General features: G+C 36.8%; 1 protein-coding gene across 1 annotated transcript in view; it reads left to right on the top strand.

The window, feature by feature from the left end:
* Positions 1-18,752, top strand: part of LOC127660199 (relaxin receptor 1-like) — a 93,687-nt gene that overhangs the window by 56,455 nt on the left and 18,480 nt on the right. The window contains exons 3-7 of the mRNA XM_052150322.1: positions 1,553-1,636; positions 6,238-6,343; positions 15,174-15,245; positions 16,422-16,493; positions 18,387-18,458. Coding sequence (XP_052006282.1) covers positions 1,553-1,636; positions 6,238-6,343; positions 15,174-15,245; positions 16,422-16,493; positions 18,387-18,458 — 406 coding nt within the window. The remainder of the gene's footprint in view (positions 1-1,552; positions 1,637-6,237; positions 6,344-15,173; positions 15,246-16,421; positions 16,494-18,386; positions 18,459-18,752) is intronic.

Genomic DNA, 18,752 nt, shown 5'->3' on the forward strand with positions numbered 1-18,752 from the left:
ATGCAGCTTCCCCATAGAAAATTATTCAATGAGCGGAGACCCATTTGTTATACTGAAGACCCACAAAATGACACTCAGACCCTGACAAAATATTTATAGCCACTTGAATTTGCCATTCTGGTCTCCTTTTTGCCATCAAAGTGTTGATGAAAAAAAATGCTGGCACATAGGAGATATAAATCCTATATGTAACTTCACAAGTCTGCTGTAACTATCTCAACATTCAAGAAGCATCTAAAAACGCATATATTCCACAAGCAATTAACCAAACCACAATAATTGTACTTACTATTTAATTTAATTATTACAACAACAAAAAACTTTCCTTGTCTGTCTTTCTTCTGTGCTAGCTTATATATCACTCCAGCTACTCTAAGAATGTGGCAGTGCGATATTGCATATACTGTTGACTTTGTATGCCAAGTTGCTTGCTATTAAGTTCCTCATTTGGCATTTTGGATAAAATCATCTGCTTAATGATTACAAATTTAAATGTAAATACCTTTTATCAGTGGTTCTCAAGAAATAGTTAGACTGCCCTTGGGTCAAATCTTATTTACTTTCACACATTAATAAAAAAAATTTCATGCAAGAATCAATGTTCACAAATTATTTTCCTTTGCCTTTTAATCCTTAAGCCTTTCACCTGGCACTGCAGTGCGTCCGGTGCGCGCAGCTCTCAGCGGCTGGAGGCTTTTATATTTATGTGATGTCAGGTGCGCTCACAGCGACGCAAATATGTAAACAAAGATGTTTTTGCATGCTCTAGATTTAAATGGGTGAAGATATGAATTAACTCTTAAATGTAGGTCTGTTCCTCACAACATTAATGGCATCAGAAAAATTGTAATATGTTGCACAAGGGATATGGAGTACTTTTATGGAGCTTTCATGTGCTTTTGGAGTTTGACAGTTGTTGTGTTTCATGAATGAATAAAAGTATAATTTCGTAAAATGAGTAACAGCTGGTGCAAATTTTAATTTTTGGGTGAATTATTATATATTAACATTGACCAGCAGCAGTATCACTTGTTAGTTATTCTATTTGTTGATGTTTTACAAGTATATAGGCATTATTAAAATGTTTTATGTATTAATCTAACAAAGTATGCAGACAATAAAAGAAAAATTTTGTTCTAGCGACAAAGTTCATTCAGATTATTATTATTTTTTCCATATTCATTAATGAGAAATTTAGTGAAAATTGAAAGATTGCATTTTTTTTTTTTTTTTTACTTTTTGTGACAGTTTTTTGCCACAATTTTTTTTAAATCAGATTATGGGACAGGAGGGCACAAAACCTTCTTGTTTCAAAGGGGTTATAGACTAATATTATTAGTCTATAATATTATACTATATACATATATAATCTTTCCAAAACAGTGGTGAACTCAGTCACTTACTGTTAATGTTACCAAAATACCTGAAAATATGCTATGAAAATGTGAATAAAAGATAGCATGATATAGTAACTAAAGTATATGAACAATCATAAATTAAATATGTGCGTTTTGTTTGTTTAACTCATCACTTATTGTTCTCTTTCTTTTAGGGGACAATAATGGTTGGCCACATCTCTTTGATAACTATTTTGGCATCCCCAGAAATAACCCTGGAACCAAGTCAAATGCCTGCTGTGAGTATGCTGTTTTTTTTCCCCTCTTCTTTTTTTCCATTTCCGAGACATTAATTGAAAAATAATTCCTCAGGACTGGGTTTACAGTCTCCCTTTAGAAATACTGCCTGGCCTGCTTTTAAAAACTGCATCCTCTGGTTAACACATTTGACAAAATACAGTTAAAGATGGTCAATTATACTGATGGATGCAAAAGATGAGACACAAGACCTTCGTTAAAAAACAATACTGATAATATCTAACCGGGTCCCCTGAGAGATTGGCATGCGTAGCTTTTTGATTTATTGTCAAAAATGATGGCATTTTGCTGCACTGAAATTGTCCAAATATTTATTTTAGTGCAGTCAGTTGATTTAAAATATGTAATAGCAATTCATCGCATGAAAACAATATGAAACAACAATGTTTTATTAACATTTCCAAACAAAGTATTCCACAGTGTAAAGACAGAAATCCACTGAAACAGTACCAATTCAAGAAACATGAAATTTTTCCCAATGTCTAAGTAGGAGGTTGACTAATTGGAAAAACTAGTCCATGTAGGTTTCATATCTGTTGCTATTAAATCTCTTAAGCCCTCATCCTCCACAATATTAATTGGTTGGCAGGGTCTGGATATTTACTTTTCCAACGGATAATATTGATAGCTTGATTCTGCTGTGAAATAAAAGGGCTGTGTGGAATACAGTTTGATCTCATGAAAAGTTAGTTTGGATTGACAATTTGTAATGGTCCTGTAATCATTGGCTAACACTTCTAAAAATCAGCAGGAGCTGGGTCAAAATTGAAATAGTCTGAACTGTGATGTGGCACATTTATGGTCTACATTGATGCAACTGAAAAAAATACTACTAAACAACTAAATCCCCTAAATGTGGAGAGCATTTGACCTAATTCAACACTGTGGTATTTGTATACTAACTGAACTTTTGACAGTTGAACGACATGCTAATTATTCTAACACCCTGTCTACACCAGCCATTATCGACGCAGCATGATGTGGCAAAAGCAGATTTCTTCCATTATATAATCAACGATGCTGTCTACACTCGATGCATCCCTCGCACCATGCCTTACTGCACTGACAATAAACGGATGCCCTGTTCTATTTTGCTTTACATGCACTGGTGCCACTCCTGCCAACAAAACAAATAAACGTTTTAGAACGTTCACATCGATGTGTCCAGTGTAGACAACGTCAAGGCGTTATGATGCAATGTGACACTGTTAAACAAATCTTGAATTCACACCATATTCAGAACACCTTTGAGAACTGTATTCATGTCAACTGGACATCCTGTATTTACTAGCTGATAGTTTAAAAACTAACAAAACCACCTGATCCCAAACATCACTCTGAATCCTACAGGTGTTCTTTTGTGATAATAGGGGGAACCGGGGCAACTGTAGTTGTTACACATGTTACTCAAGCATATAATTTCTCAGGGTAGGTTTATTTTTTAAAGTCAATTTCTGTATACCACATACCTAATATTAGAGTCGGGGTACTCAAGCCCAGTCTCAAATCCATCTTTTATTGGACTTGGACTAAAATAACAAAAATTAGAAATGAATGAACACATCTGTCTTTAACTTTTTAAATAGCCTAGTCGGTAAATCATTATTGCTAAAGCAGACAACAGTTCTAAACTTATTCAATAAAACAGCACCTATTTGTTATTGATTTAACTGTATCTTCAACGCATTGACGTTGGTCTCCTGCAGTCTCCTTTCTATAATTTTCCCCCTGGAAGTGAATTATTGCAGTCACTACCGGATTCTCGTGAACATCACCATGCACACACCTCACCATCACCTAGTGTTTTGCACCCAAAGCCATGATCGATATGGGGCGGTCTGTGGCATTTTGGGGACCCGGACCATGTCCCCACCTCCATTACTGGACACCAGTATTGGGCATGTCCATGCTCCCCACAACTCCAACAGACCGGCCCAGGCTTCCCAGCTGCACTTGTGGCAGCAGGGACATCATCCTGGGAGTGGCGACGAAGAGGGGTGGGGGGACTGGCGGATAGTGCATCCCACGGAAGTGTTGCTAGGGCACTTTTCAATCAGGTGAGGTAAAATAGATGCAGAATACATATATTGCAAGTTTGGGAGTTATTGTTGATTGTAACTATGGCAACAGCCACCCCTGAAATTGCGACACTAGCACCACCTTGACTGCACAAAATGCTTCCTCTACTAGAGAAAGCAGCAGCTGTGCAGCGATTTCACTTCTTGCCGTGTCCCGTTTGAAACAGCCTTAACACTATGATCTCGAAACATGATTGGACAGACATCGAAATGCCACAGAATGGCAGCTGCTGTCTGTATTTTGCTTAGACACCACTAACTGCATTTAACAGAAAACATGCAAAAAAGAGAACATTTCTCTCTTATTAAAAATGAATTAAAATGATGATGCAGGTGGTTTTTCTTTTTTCTAAATGGCTTTTTGATTGTTTCAAAGTTTTATTACACTAAGACTTGGGCAAGAAATGAAAGAGAAGATTAGAACAACCACTCATAACTCAAAGGCAGCTCATATTTCAGGCCTCGTGTGGTTTACTCTTGTAATCACAAACTTGAGGTGATAGGCAGTATTAATCAAAGATTCATGCTCAGATGGTGCTGCTACTGAGTGTCTATAAATGTGTGATATTGCTCAATATTATTCACAGTGAAGCTGAAATAAACGAACTCGACACTGAAAAATAGGGGTGGGGGGCGGGTAGTACTAACTTAGACAGAGAAACAGAGTGAAATTAAGCGGACACTTAAAATGTTACAAAGTTATTTGAACAAATAAAACAATAACAGGGATGCATTCACTTCCAATGTAAGTGCCTCACTGTAACCCAGATGTTTGCTTTTTTTTTTTTTTTTTAAGTAAAAAAAAAATAAAAAAAACATTTTGTAATCAGCAATATGCCACAAATGCTGTTGATTTGAGCTTAAAGGGATAGTTCACTGTGGCAGGGCAGAGGGCGGGGCCGGGTCGTGATCCTACACACGGGGTGTGTAGGATCACGACCTGGCCCCACCTCCTACTTCATTCACCCTAAAGTGAAAATTATCTCATTATTTACTTACTTTCATGCCATCCCATATATATATATATATATATATATATATATATATATATATATATATATATATATATATTACACATTAAGATTTTTAGAAGAATATCTCTGCTCTGTTGGTCCATTAAATGGTAGTGAATGGTGATTGGGATTGTGAATGCAATTATGCAAACACTTTGGGTCAGAAATAGATTGATATTTCAATCCTTTTTTACTATAAATCTTCACTTTCAGAATGTAAAAGTCAAAATAGAGAAAATTTTTTTTACTGTTTCTCACCATCACCTATCATATATCTTCTGAAGATATTGATTTAACCACTGGAGTCTAATTGATTACTTTTATGTTGCATTTATGTGCTTTTTGGCGCTTGTATGGACCTACAGAGCTGAAATAATAATAAAATAAAACATTTTGTTTGTGTTCTGCAGAACAAAGTCATATGACTGGGATGGCATGAGGGTGAGTAAATTATGAGAGAATTTTGGGTGACTTATACCTTTAACTTGTATTAAATCCAGAATATTCCTTTCAGCAAGCGTTAATTTTCATTCACATTGAACTCCATAACGGGCCTGGGTAGCTCAGCGAGTATTGACGCTGACAACCACTCCTGGAGTCACAAGATTGAATCCAGGGTGTGCTGAGTGACTCCATGCAGTTCTCCTAAGCAACCGAATTGGCCCGGTTGCTTGGGTGGGTAGAGTCACACGGGGTAACCTCCTCGTGGTCGCTATAATGTGTGGTTCTCACTCTCTTTGGGGTGTGTGGTGCGTTGTGTGTGGATGCTGTGGAGAATAACATGGGCCTCCACATGTGCTACATCTCTGCGGTAACACGATCAACAAGCCATATGAAAAGATGCGTGGACTGATGGTCTCAGATTCGGAGGCAACTGAGATTTATCCTCTGCCACCCGGATTGAGGCGAGTCACTACGCCACCACGAGGACTTAGAGCGCACTAGGAATTGGGCATTTCAAATAGGGGATAAAAGAGGAGAAAATAAAAATAAACATTGTCCTCCATTGGGCTTAGGTCATTTACCTAGCAAAGAAGCTTAAGCTACTTTAATTATTGTAGATTTGATGGCCTGGAAACATTACAAACACCCTCTATTCACCCCAGCTCATGGGCAGTTGTTAATTAATGAGGAACCAGCAGAACAAAGCAACCTGGATTAAAAGGTCTAAACAACCAATTAAAATCTCAGCTTATGATATGAAATATAAAAGTGAAATGTAATTTCTGTGCCACTTTTTGGGGGACCTATCTGAATACTTTCAGGATTAGATTGTTGAGAGGTCAAATACATGTAAAAGGAAAATCTTGGTGGAAATTACCTTAGCACTAGACAGCTTATAACAGTTTGCAGAAATATATAGAATGGTGACAATTTAGCATTTATTAGTTTAGCATGACTGTGCTGTATCTAAAGTGTTATCTGGTATCTTTTCTCTCTCTCTTTCTCTCTCTCTCTCTCTCGCTTTCTCTGTCACTCTTTCTCACCCAGTGCTTGGGACCATCCCAGGTGAGTGCCAGTGCAGGGATCTGGAGCTTGACTGTGATGGTGCACACTTTAAAGACGTCCCTACAGTTTCCATTAATGTCACCATGATGTGAGTTTTCATGCCCTATGTATGTGGAATGTGGCCGCAGTTTGTTTGGTGTTTGTGGAATATTACTCTGATAGCTTAATTCATTTTTATCAGTGCATGAGAGACCAAGGCCATACTTCTGAAAGGAAGCTTTCAAGTTTGCTTTACTATGAACAGTAAATATGAAGAGGACTGTATGAGCATGCACAGGGTGATTGTGTTATGTAATAAAGGTTAAATAAAGATGCTCTCCCTTTTGAGATGTGGACTAGCGGTTACCACTTTGCTCCAAAATATTGAGATGTGATGGGTGAAGTGAGTTTGAATCCTTTTACATCTGTATCCATCAGATGCTTTTATCCAAAGTAACTCGAAGTGCATTCAGGGTTGACCAGTTATTCTCCACCAGTTTGATTTCTATTCCTACAGAAATGGAATCCAACTTTTGTCATATTGTATCCACTTCCACCCGTTTTTAGCTGTCATGAAGTTTATTTTGAAAGCTGTAACATATTATATTAGGATCTAGCAAGTAAAAGTGTAAAATAGGGGGGAAAAAAGTGTAAAGTGTGTGTGTGTGGGTGTGTGTGTATATATATATATATATAAGATTTTAAGGACTGCACAATTAATTGAAAAAATAATTTTTCAATTAAGAGATTACAATTACAGCTGTTGAAATTACATAATTGTGAAAACTGTCAATTGCAGCATTGCATTTAGGTGTACCCCAATGTGCCAAAATTTTCTATTTACAACATATTTTTTTGGAAAATTATTGACAGGCAAAGAGTGTTTCTGATTGGCTAGTTTTTTAAATGACTCTTCTTTACTGTTATGCATGACTGGTGTGATATCTCAGCACATATGATATCCTGGCCTGGTCCCCCAGTGGCCCCCGTAAAGTGGTGGAGTGATAGAATGGTTAGAGTGGTATTCTCATTTTCCATTTCACTGAGTTCAGTGACCCCACATCAAAATAAATAGACCAATCAAATTATATTTAAACAAAATTTCAATGCATTGTGTCTGCATAATAATATTTAGCAGGCTAAAATTTTATTTAAGTTCAATATTTATTAAATATTCACTTATGGTTCATAAGAGATCGTCTGAAAGTGTAAATTGTATGCATAACTTAAATGAATACTTGGACACCTCCTACGTTCTAGTGCTGTGGATGGAATTCTCAGATGGTCCCTTACAAGCGCTAGTTAAAGGTGCACTCATTAATTGTAATCTAATACACTTTTTGTCAAATTCTGTAAATGTCTCCTCACAGTCTGCTAGCTGTCAATTCTGTGGGTGGGCTGAAAAAAAATCTAGTATTCGTACACAGCCCTGGCTCTGTAAATGGGACAAAACAAAAGTGGATCGAACCGATCCACACACCACTACTCCGTCCAGTCCGCAACAGGGGGTAGTTCTTGCATGTGTGCAGGATGGGATTCTTTGTTATATTACCATGGAATTCATTTTAAAAACTGAATGACCACAGCTGCGAAGGGGTTTCTGTTACAGCTGCTGAGAGATTGACAGACAATTTGACACCTTCTTGCATCTGACTTGCTTAATCCACTGCTCTCTATTTTTTTTCCTCTTCTGGAAAGTCATTAAAATGTTATAGTGGACTTTTTCTTTTGCTCTTGGAGCAAATAGGTAAGTGAAAATAATATTTGCTGTGGTCTCCCATTCACTCCCATTCATCGCTGTCAAAATTTACCCTGCAATCGTTTACTTCTGCGTTCCAAAACCCGGAGTGTGAAAAAGGTCTATGAAGCGACTCTGATGAAACAGCATACAGGAACAGATGTGAAGAAACCAGTATGAAGAAACAGCAGCTAGAATTATACAGGGCCACACCGCATCTCCAATGGCCAATTTATTATGAATACACTTAAAAACTATATAATTTAGAACCCTTTATAAACCACCCCACCAAAGCCCAAATAAATGACTTTCCTTCAGTTCAATGTGAAAGGCTCTTAACATACATTACAAGTTCACCACATCAACGCACTTCAATCTTATAATATATACAGTAGGGATGTGCCTGAAGCCGAATACCTTATTCGAAAAGGCACGAATAATGACTTCAAAATGAATAATGGATTCATCTGAATAATATAAAAAATATTCGTATGTCTGATTATCCAATAGGCGCAAGGAAAAGCGACATTTTAAATAAAAAATTCAAAATAATTTATGAATCTGTGCAGCCAGTATTTTTAAAGTGTAAACATTATGAATGAAAATGTGCATGGTGTAATTTCAGATTGGATGGGCTCTGTTAATTGTGAGCATCTGGAGCTTTTCAAGTGTTACATTAACTAAGATACAACATATGCACTTTCCACTTCTAGAAATATCTATGTTAAAGTATCACACGATTCACATGTGATTCCCATGTATTTATTTATAGTCTAAACCTGAGCACGATGTTAAATTCCTGACTTGAAGTGATGACGTCGGAGCTCGTCTATCAATCTTTTAAAGTTGACCACATTTATATTCACATCAGCGATTAAGGAAATTATCTGGTTAAGAATTTATTCAGAAAAAAAAAAAAAGACGTTTAAAATGCTCCATAGAGTATTCATCTATTAGGAATATTCCTCCTTATGTAAAGCGAAGAAACTGAAACATGCTCTCTTTTTTTATTCTTTTAACTGTACTACCTCTAGTAAGGTGCGATATAAATGTAACTATTATTATTATTATTTAACTAAATAATGGTGTCTTATCTTAAATATTCCTGATTGAATAACGGGACTTTCACCTGTTTGTAGGCTATATTGATTTAAATTTATTTTAATGTTTGAATTTGTATTCATTGTTCACTGCAAAATGAGTGCTTGACAGTTCACATTTTGCTTGACACCTCCTTCCTCAAGAATAATGTTGTTATACATGCACAGACAAACGAATTAATTCTGTTTCATGCAGATATTAATATCTGAAATACCAGGAGAAACCAAAACACATTCCATAGTTAATGTAGCCTACAAATTCAACTTCATCTGGTAAGAAAAAAAAGAATTTTACTGCACTAGTCATTCTAAAGAACAGCATGGCAACATGGCTTAGATTTTGTGCATAAAAATTTAAATTTGACTATTTGTACTAAAATTTGGTAAATCTTCAGTTGTCTTTAAAAAATTGTATGTCAGCAAATATTAAAACAGTAAATTATGTTTTACATGTGTACAGGGGACATTTAAGGTATAATACAGTTGCCCCCCTACAAGCACGTCTACCTTTCAGTAATTTAAAGAACGTGGCAAGGTGTATTAAATTCAGTCTCACTCTGTGATTTCAAGGACAAACACTGTGTGCTTTCTCTCTAAGGCCTTTTTTAAAATGATTGATTTTAATGTCTTCTTTTATTAGGCAAAACATAACTTCAGTTTTTGCATAATATCAAACATTCCAGGGCCTGAAATTCGGCGCGGGATTGCAGGTATTGAGCACAATTTTAATAATTGCCGCAAGGTCCACGTTCATGGAGTGTGAAATTCTAATACACTTTTATTCACTTTGCAGTGCAGTGGGGAATTATTAAACCAATAGATACTGATGAACAAATCAAATCAATAAACTTGTTTTTGTATCAAATTGTAACTCCAGAAGATGCGCAAGTAAATCTGCTCTATCACTCCCTCTCTCTCACATGCAGCTGTCAGCAGGGCTTTGAGCGCTTGTTGAGTTTAATGTGAGCGTGTGAGGGAGCGCTTTGTCAGATAGTTACTGAACTTAAGATGTTACAGATGAATGAACTTTTCTAAACCTGTTAATTAGACATGTAAATGGTGTTATACTGCATCTCCGTTAGCGTGCGATGCGATAAAACTATCATTCTTGTTAATAATAAACAAAGCTGTTAATATTGCGTGACATTGGAGTGAACTATAGTGCTGATGCTTTTCATATCTTGGCCCTCAATCATTAGTTATAATGCAGCATATTTGACATGAAATGCAGAAATACCAAAAATATTTTGTGTACCAGCTGCAGGTGAAGAAAGACACTTAAACACCCATTACATCTCTCATCTCCATCTCTCTATCCAGGGTTTGAAATTAACGGGGGCCCTGGCAAATTTGCCCCCTGAATTCATAATATAGCCCCCCACCCACCCCCTGTGTTTGATCTGCAATATAGAATATTTCATAAAAAAATCAAGCAGACTCGAGTCCAAATAACCTGACTAAACAACACATCTCATTCTTTGAAACTAAATGTACACTATCTATATTTAGATTAGCAATAAAGCTTTTATCGCTGCAGCTTATTCCCAGATTCATGAGTGGATGAAAATGGATTTGACATAGGACAGATGATAATATTACTGTTTCTATTTCCATGTGAAATCCACTTAATTCTACTGAAGTGGTCTCCAGTAATTCAGACGTATTCGTAATTATTATTGCAGAGCATTGATGTCATATGTTGACTTGGTTGATCAATGCCCTACTCAAATGACGGTGGACACAATTCACTTCAGAATTGCTTTCTGTTGAATAAAGAAGAAAGAGATGTCAGTGCTCACACTGCTGCTGGCTTTTCAACTGATGTTCTTGTCTATAGAGCCCACCAGTAGAGTTCCAGAAATAAAAATCCCATTCATTTTCTCAATAGAGAAATAGATTTTTAGCAGTAATGTTTGAACCTTTCAATACAGACCTACCATGAGCTCTGAGGTTGTTAGATAATAGAATGTGCTTCTATAGGGACCGTTTCACACAGGATTCATTTTTGTGTCCATCTATGCTGTTTCGGAATTAGTTTTTCTATGTGAACGCACTAGATGGATGTTTTTTAATGTTGCATCACATCTTCCTGCTTTTGCAGTGTCTCACACATAAGCACAGTGTTTTGAAGACACTATGTGAAAAGTTAAAAGAAATTCAGCTTTTAAACCTTTTGTTTTGGAAAAGTTTTGTTCAGGTGAAAAAAAGACCCGGTAGATTACAGTCGATATGCTGAACCTATTTTAATAATAAACATGAACATTGCCATATTGTTTTTCACACTTAAAGGAATCAACAACAGCATTTGTGGCATAATACTGATTACCACAAAAGTGAAGTTCGACTTGTTCCTCTTTTTTTTTAAAAAAAAAGCAAAAATCTGGGTTCCAGTGAGGCACTTACAGTGGAAGTGATTGGGGGCCAATTTCTGAATGCTAATATACTCACTGTTTCAAATGTTTAGCCACAAGTCATATACAATATTCGTATTGACATGATTTTAGAGTGGTAAAATCTTACTAACTTTTTATATACTTTTCTGTGTAAAGTTATAGCCAATTTTACAACTTTATACATGACGATGTGATGACAACAAACCCTAAAATGACTGTAAAATTATAATTTAAAGCACTTTAATTATTCTGTTAAATCTCATGCATTATTTGAGCTTTAATGTAAGTGCTTTTATAAAGTTATAATCTTCACATTTCTATGTTTAAAGCCTCAAAAAAATTACCCCATTCACTTCCATTGCAAGTGCCTCACTGTAACTTAGATTTTTGCTCTTTTTTTTTTTAAGAAAAGTATGGATGAGTCCAAGTGTATTTTTGTGGTTATCAACATTATGCGACAAATGCTGTTGATTGAGCTTAACTTACATTGAACCCGGAATGTTCCTTTAACATAAGCTTTTTAAAATAGAATTTCCTTTCGATAGGACACCCCGTATATATTCTATGCACACTTCTTTTACTGTAAATAAACAGTAAATCCTTGATTTTGAGTAAAAAAAAAAAGAAAAATCCTATAGACTTTCGGTGAAAGGTCCCTAGACATATCAAGGAATCAGGATATCATAGACCCTGTTTCCACACTCTTAGAAAAAAAGGTTCTTTGGGGTTCTATATAGGCTCCAAGAACCCTTCATGCCAAAAATGTTCTTTTTACAAAGATTTACAGAAAAAATAACCGCTTTTTGGGGGGGTGGGGGGGGGGCACTGTGGGGCCATGCCATCTGTTGCAGGGCTCCCTGTTCTTCTATTCTATTTGCAAAAGTAATGTTTGGGAGTCTACAATTTATATTTCCTATTGACACATTAAAGTTGACAATATAAATAACCATCTTAAACTGAACGGTTGATCTGAATGCTTGAAGACGACGTTACTCTGGTAAGAAAGAAATTTACATTAATTTATTGATTACATCAACATCATCAGAGCCATGAGAAGTGAAAGTCAAAGGGGATATTTGACATCAAAACAATGACATAAACAATGTCATAAAAGGTACATATTTTCAATTAATTCTAGTTCTATTCATATTTTGGATTGCATCAATGTTTTTATGATACTAAATAATGTAACATTTCTGTTTGCAGCAGCTCTGGAGTGCGGCATTACTAGTTTGACCATTTTCATACAGATAAAACACAACACTCCTATTCATGTAAGTTTTAAAATGTCATTTAGAGAGGTACCAATTTCTTTGTTTTTAATTACTCTGCATACTGACAGCAGGTCTTTCACATATTTACAGGGATCAGCACATTCATCCTCAACCTGATGTTTCATATGGTGTCCAGACCCCTCAGAGAATGCAGAGAGTCGACATTAAACTGATGACATGGAGATGACTGAAGAGACCAGTTAGCCCAGTGACAAAATGACACTGTGTCCCAGTGCTAAAACTGTTTAGCAGCTTTTCATTGGTCATTTGTTTTTTATTTATTTTATTTTTTACTTGTTTATTACTTACTTATGGTTATTTACTTATGGTTAAAATGTTAACTTAAAAGTTAATGTAAAATTATTTAATGTTTGATTTTTATGCAATTATTTTACTACTGCTTATATTGTTGTAAATAAAAACTATTAAAAATGCTGTATTTAATATTTAAATGTCTTTTATATGGTTATTTCACTTTCTTAGTGATATCGTATGTTAACTATTCAATTAGCATATTGTAACATAGTTCAATGGAAAGGAGGAGGGAGAACCGGCTTGATAATATATATAATAGTTTAATATAAAACTGAAGCAAAAGACAAACACACACACATGATGGAGATGTCCGTAAACTATCTCTCTCGTCGCACCACCTTCTGCCATCGGCCTTTATCCCTCTCGGCGGCTTAATTAGCCTGATAAGGGACCGGGTGTGTATGATCACAACCCGGCCCGCCCTCCGCCCTGCCACACATATCCATTAAATGTTCTCCTGGTAATACGTTTTATTAAAACGAAAACCAAATTGTGTGGTTGAATGTTGGGAACCCCTAAAAGGTTCTACATAGAACCCTTTCGGGGTTCCAAATTGGAAACGAGCAATAGCCATTTATGGTTCTATAAGGAACCTTTTCTTCTATGAGTACATCTGGTCTCAGGTGATCCTGTATTACTCATTGTGATGAGGAGGAGGGTGTGGCCAGGCTGTGATGGTGCACGGCTGCCGCTGAATCAGCTGATCAGCGGGAGAGCGAGATAAAGGGGAGCCGGAGGCATCAGTTCGAGAGAGAGTGAGATGCACGTGGCAACGTTGCATGTGTGTCTATATCTGTATTGTTGTTTTAGGTTTGAGTTTTGACATTAAACATACGTTTACTGTTCAGCCAGTTCCCGCCTCCTCCTTGCCCATCCTTGTACAGTTACACTTGTGTTAAAGAAACTTCAGGTGTTCGTGCTTGTCATTATGTGTTGAAATCAGACACATTATGGATTGTTAAAGATAATTCAAAGGCATTTAATCAAAAACAAGATTTAGATTAGTTTTTATTTTAATTTGTTACTGTATTTAACTGTTAAATTGATAAAAAAAAAATGTCCTGAACATAATAGCAGGGTTAAAGACATGTCTCAAGATGCCTGCATTGGGTTCCATTCGTTGCACTGAAATTAGCGTGTTTTTTTTTATGCAATAAAGAGTTCTGTCTGAAAAGCCCCTTAGTCAGTGTGATTTCAACTTCATTAAAAAATTAAATAAAAAAAATATCATGTTTAATTACCTAAAACTAAAGATAGATCAGTAGATGTGTGAATCTTTGGGTTGAAAGAAAATTGATTCAATTCATGATTCATACCTTTTTGATTAGATTCAAAACTATTGTTTTTTTAATTCAGAAAGATTCAGTTCGATTCACAATGAAATTCAAATAACATTTAGATTCTGCATTTGTTTTAAATGCATTTACAGGATTCTTAAAATACTCCCCCTAATGTGTCTTATACAAAATACTGAAGATTGTTTTCTGCACCAAAGGCAGCTTGAAATAAAAGTTCATACAGGCTTCTTGTAATACATCAGAGTTCAATGTGGCGCTAAAATATTTTAAAGCCAAGCGTAACTACAAAAGTATTCCATATTTTACTATAGAAATTAAAAGATTTCACCATAATGACATTTTATTTCAGTAGTAGTCATGCAAAGGCTACACTTTAAAAGGTAGGCAGCTGACTTTTTGTATGGGGACTGTATGTCCAATGGTGCAGCAGCATGTCAAACATGCTCAGCAGCACAGAATGTCTGTGTATATTCTAGCAGTAGCGAGTCTTCACACTAGCTCTGCAGCAGCAGTGTAAGCAGATAGTCTGACAATACCAAACCTACCAACTTTTCATTTTCTTTATAACACCTTACATTTATTCTGAGAGTTGTCATGACTGAACTTATATCATTCTATAGGGTGAATACAAGGAAAGTGGGACACTTTTTGTTAACTTGTCATTTCCATTGCTCAATGGCTACAGCAATGTCCCCGAATAGCTGGAAAAGTAGGTGGTTACTGTTGTGCATTATTAAGATATGTCAACAAACTTTCAACAAGCACACTCATTTTATTTTTCCTTTCAATGAGCCTAATCTCTTGTTCTTTCATATCAAAAGGTCCTTGCAGAGGAACCGGCTGAGGAAGCTGAATGCTAACATGTTCTTCAAATACGAGAGCCTTCAAAAGCTGTAAGATCCTCTCAGCTTCAGCCATTAATATCCCCTTCTTGTAATTTTACTCTGTCAATGATAAAATGCTATGAATGTGCTGGATAATGCATTTTTTGGCATTATCACAGATGTTTATCGAAATGTTGATAACTAGTTTTCACTGTGCCATGCAAGAGAGAAGTCTGTGAGGAGACTTTGAGGAAGATTAAATGTTCCCCGTGGAATAAGACATTCTGTGCTCTCTGCATGAGTTTTATCTGAGCTGAGCCAAACACACTCAAGAACTGAAGAATATTTTTTTTAACCTGACAAAAATGGCTCAATGTTTTGTTTTCTTTATCCGGCTGGTGAATTTTTGTACGTGTTTGCATGTCTCAGTCAGATGTTCTCGTTTGTTGTCTGTATCGTCTGGTCGTGTTGCATCCAGAAGAGCCAGCTGACTCGAACCGAATCAGTCCCATATTTTTGTCCTCGTCCAAACAACATACTTGATCTAGTGACAGATGAAGGCTTCTATGTATGAACAAACTTACTCTCTCAGCAGTGGCAAAAAGTTATGTGGGCAAATTAAACCACAATGCCTCTGTTATAGAGCTCAGAGTCAGGTAAGCTTAAGATTTTTTAGATTTCATAATGCAGAACTGTTGGATAGGAAAATTAATACATAGCAAGTTGATATTAGCCATGTCTTTAGATGAAGAAATAGATAGTAAGCCTAATTACAATTTAATTTAACTAGTTTATTACATTTTGAGAGGGGTGCAAAAGAGCCCACCCCGAAGTCTGTATAATATTTTGGTCATTAGATTCTAGACACTAGACTTTATTTTATTTATTTATTTATTTATTTTGCACATTTTAAATCGAAAGAAATCTTAAAACATAAGAAACCCAAATAAATCTTTGGAAAATTTATTACTCATTAAAATGTCATCCAAAATAGTATATAATGCTTAAAATCAGATCAGAAGTACATGTATTTTCAAATATTAATATATTTCAATTTTTTAACCATTAAAAAGTGTATTTAATAAATACAAAGTATATAATATAGTTAATTTATTAATTTAAGTCATTATAAAGCCTTAAACCTTTTAATTTTCAACTGTATTTAATGCAACATCTTCAAAGTGAGAGGAAACTTCGGTCGACTGCATTTTGTAATGTTGAGACTCCTTAAAAACTGTGTTTCAGGTATCTCCAACACAACAGAATTAAAGTGGTGAACCCACACGCGTTCAGAGGGCTTTACAATCTTACCAGACTGTGAGTATTTAAAGTCAGCTGACTTTTACATTCTAAAAATTTACAATCTAAAAATGTGTCATGGCTGACATGCCTTTTCAGCATTACTTGGATGTGGGTGGTACCTAGGGATTGGCAGATATGTGTGGTGGTTCCCATTTTTAAAAAGTGTGACTGGAGAGTGTGTTACAACTATCAAAGGATCACACTTCTCAGCCTACCTGGGAAACTTATGCTAGGGTGCTGGAGAGGAGACTCCGGCTGATTGTCGAACCTCAGATTGAGGAGGAACAATGCGGATTCCGTTCCGGTCATGGAACAGTGGATCAGCTCTTTACCTTAGCGTAGGTCCTAGAGGTGTTATGGGAGTTTGTTCATCCAGTGTACATGTGTTTTGTGGACTTGGAGAAATCAAAAGTCCATGTCCCCCAGGATGTTCTGTGCGAGACGCTGCGGGAGTATGGGGTACCGGGGCTAATAGTGCTTGCCATTTGGTCCCTGTATAACTGTTGCAAGAGCTTTGTCTGCATCCTCGGCATTAAGTCTAGCTTATTCACAGTGGCCGTTGGACTCCGACTGGGCTGTCCATTGTCACCGACCCTTTTTGTGATATTCAAAGATAGGATCTCAAGGCTCAGCTGAGGTGTGGAGTGTGTACAGTTTGGGGAGCGCAGGATTGTATCCCTGCAATTTGCAGATGATGTGGTCCTGCTGCCATCATCATGCTGTGACCTCCAGAACGCACTTGGGAGCTTTGTGGCCGAGTGTGAAGTGGTTGGGATGCGGGTCAGCACCTCCAAGTCTGAGGCCATGGTTCTCTGCCTGAAAGGGTGGATTGCTCTCTTCGGTTAGTGGAGGAGTTCAAGTATCTCAGGATCTTGCTCATGAGTGAGGGAAAGTTGGAGCGTGAGATCGACAGGCAGACCGGTGCAGCATCTGCTGTAATGCGGTCGCTTCACCGGACCTTGGTGGTAGAGGAGCTGAGCCTGAAGGCTAGCTCTAAATTTACCAGTCGGTTTATGTTCCAACCCTCACCTATGGTCATGAGCTTTGGGTAGTGACCAATAGAATAAGATTGCGAGTACAAGCGGCCGAAATTAGCTTACTTTGTAGGGTGTCAGGACTCACCCTAAGGGATAGGGGTTCAGAGTAGAACAGCAGGGGTTCGGAGTAGAACCGCTGCTCCTCCGTGTTGAAAGGAACCAGTTGAGGTGGTTTGGGCATCTGATTAGGATGCTTCCTGGTTGCCTTCCTGCAGAGTTGTTTCAGGCAAGTGGGAGGAGGCCCAGGGGAAGACATAGAACATGCTGGAGGGATTATATCTATTGGCTATCCTTGGAATTCTGCGGAATCCCCCAGGATGTGCTAGAGGATGTGGCTGGAGAAAAGGACATATTGGCTGGCTACTTTGCTTAGTCTGCTGCCACCACGACCTGGTCCCGGATAAGCGGTCGAAGATGGATGGATGGACGGAAAAATTGCAAATGATGATTGTTATCCATGGTGATTACAAAACCAAGCATTTTTCTGAGGTCTATCACAGTTCTTCAATTAACTGAATAAGGAGCTGTTCACTGAGGACACGTTATTGCATTAGACACTGTGACTCACAAATTTTTCAGTGTCTCTTGTCATAAGCGCTATGTCAGGCTAAAAGAACTATAACTTTTAAAAATCCATCTCAAGACACCTATATTCCAGTTTCATTTGTTGTGCTGCACCTAGTTATTTATTGCAAGAATGCATTGTGACAACGTCTCTTAATAAACTAAGGAAGCGGAAGTAGAATATTATTGTTTTTAATAAATGTAATTCTTTGAAGGTAAAGCTATTGCCTTTATGGTCATAGTGGCTTTAAAATGCTTTGGGAAACACTAAAACAACATTGATTTTTTTCTCTCTCTTTTAATCTAGATATCTGAGCTATAATCGAATCACCACCTTACTTCCTGGAGTATTCCAGGACTTGCACAAACTAGAATGGCTGTAAGTGTTTCTTGTCATTCTCTCAACTTCTTTTTAAATTTCAAATAAATGAAGATGGATTTCCTCATTCAAACAATCTGATTCAAATCAAGTAGCTTCTTTGTCAGCTGTCAATCAATTTTTTTTATAGATTTTAATATGAATTCGCCCACAAACAGATTTATTCTTCACATTTATTCTTCAGTAATGAATGCTATCAGTAACCTAGGGAATGATTCCTAGCTGAGCCCTGTGCATCATATTCCCCAGATCTGCTCTAATGAAACAGGAGTTCTCATTGAACTTCCATCACAC

The sequence above is a fragment of the Xyrauchen texanus genome, chromosome 19 (assembly GCF_025860055.1).
Source record: "Xyrauchen texanus isolate HMW12.3.18 chromosome 19, RBS_HiC_50CHRs, whole genome shotgun sequence".
Lineage (NCBI taxonomy): Eukaryota > Metazoa > Chordata > Actinopteri > Cypriniformes > Catostomidae > Xyrauchen > Xyrauchen texanus.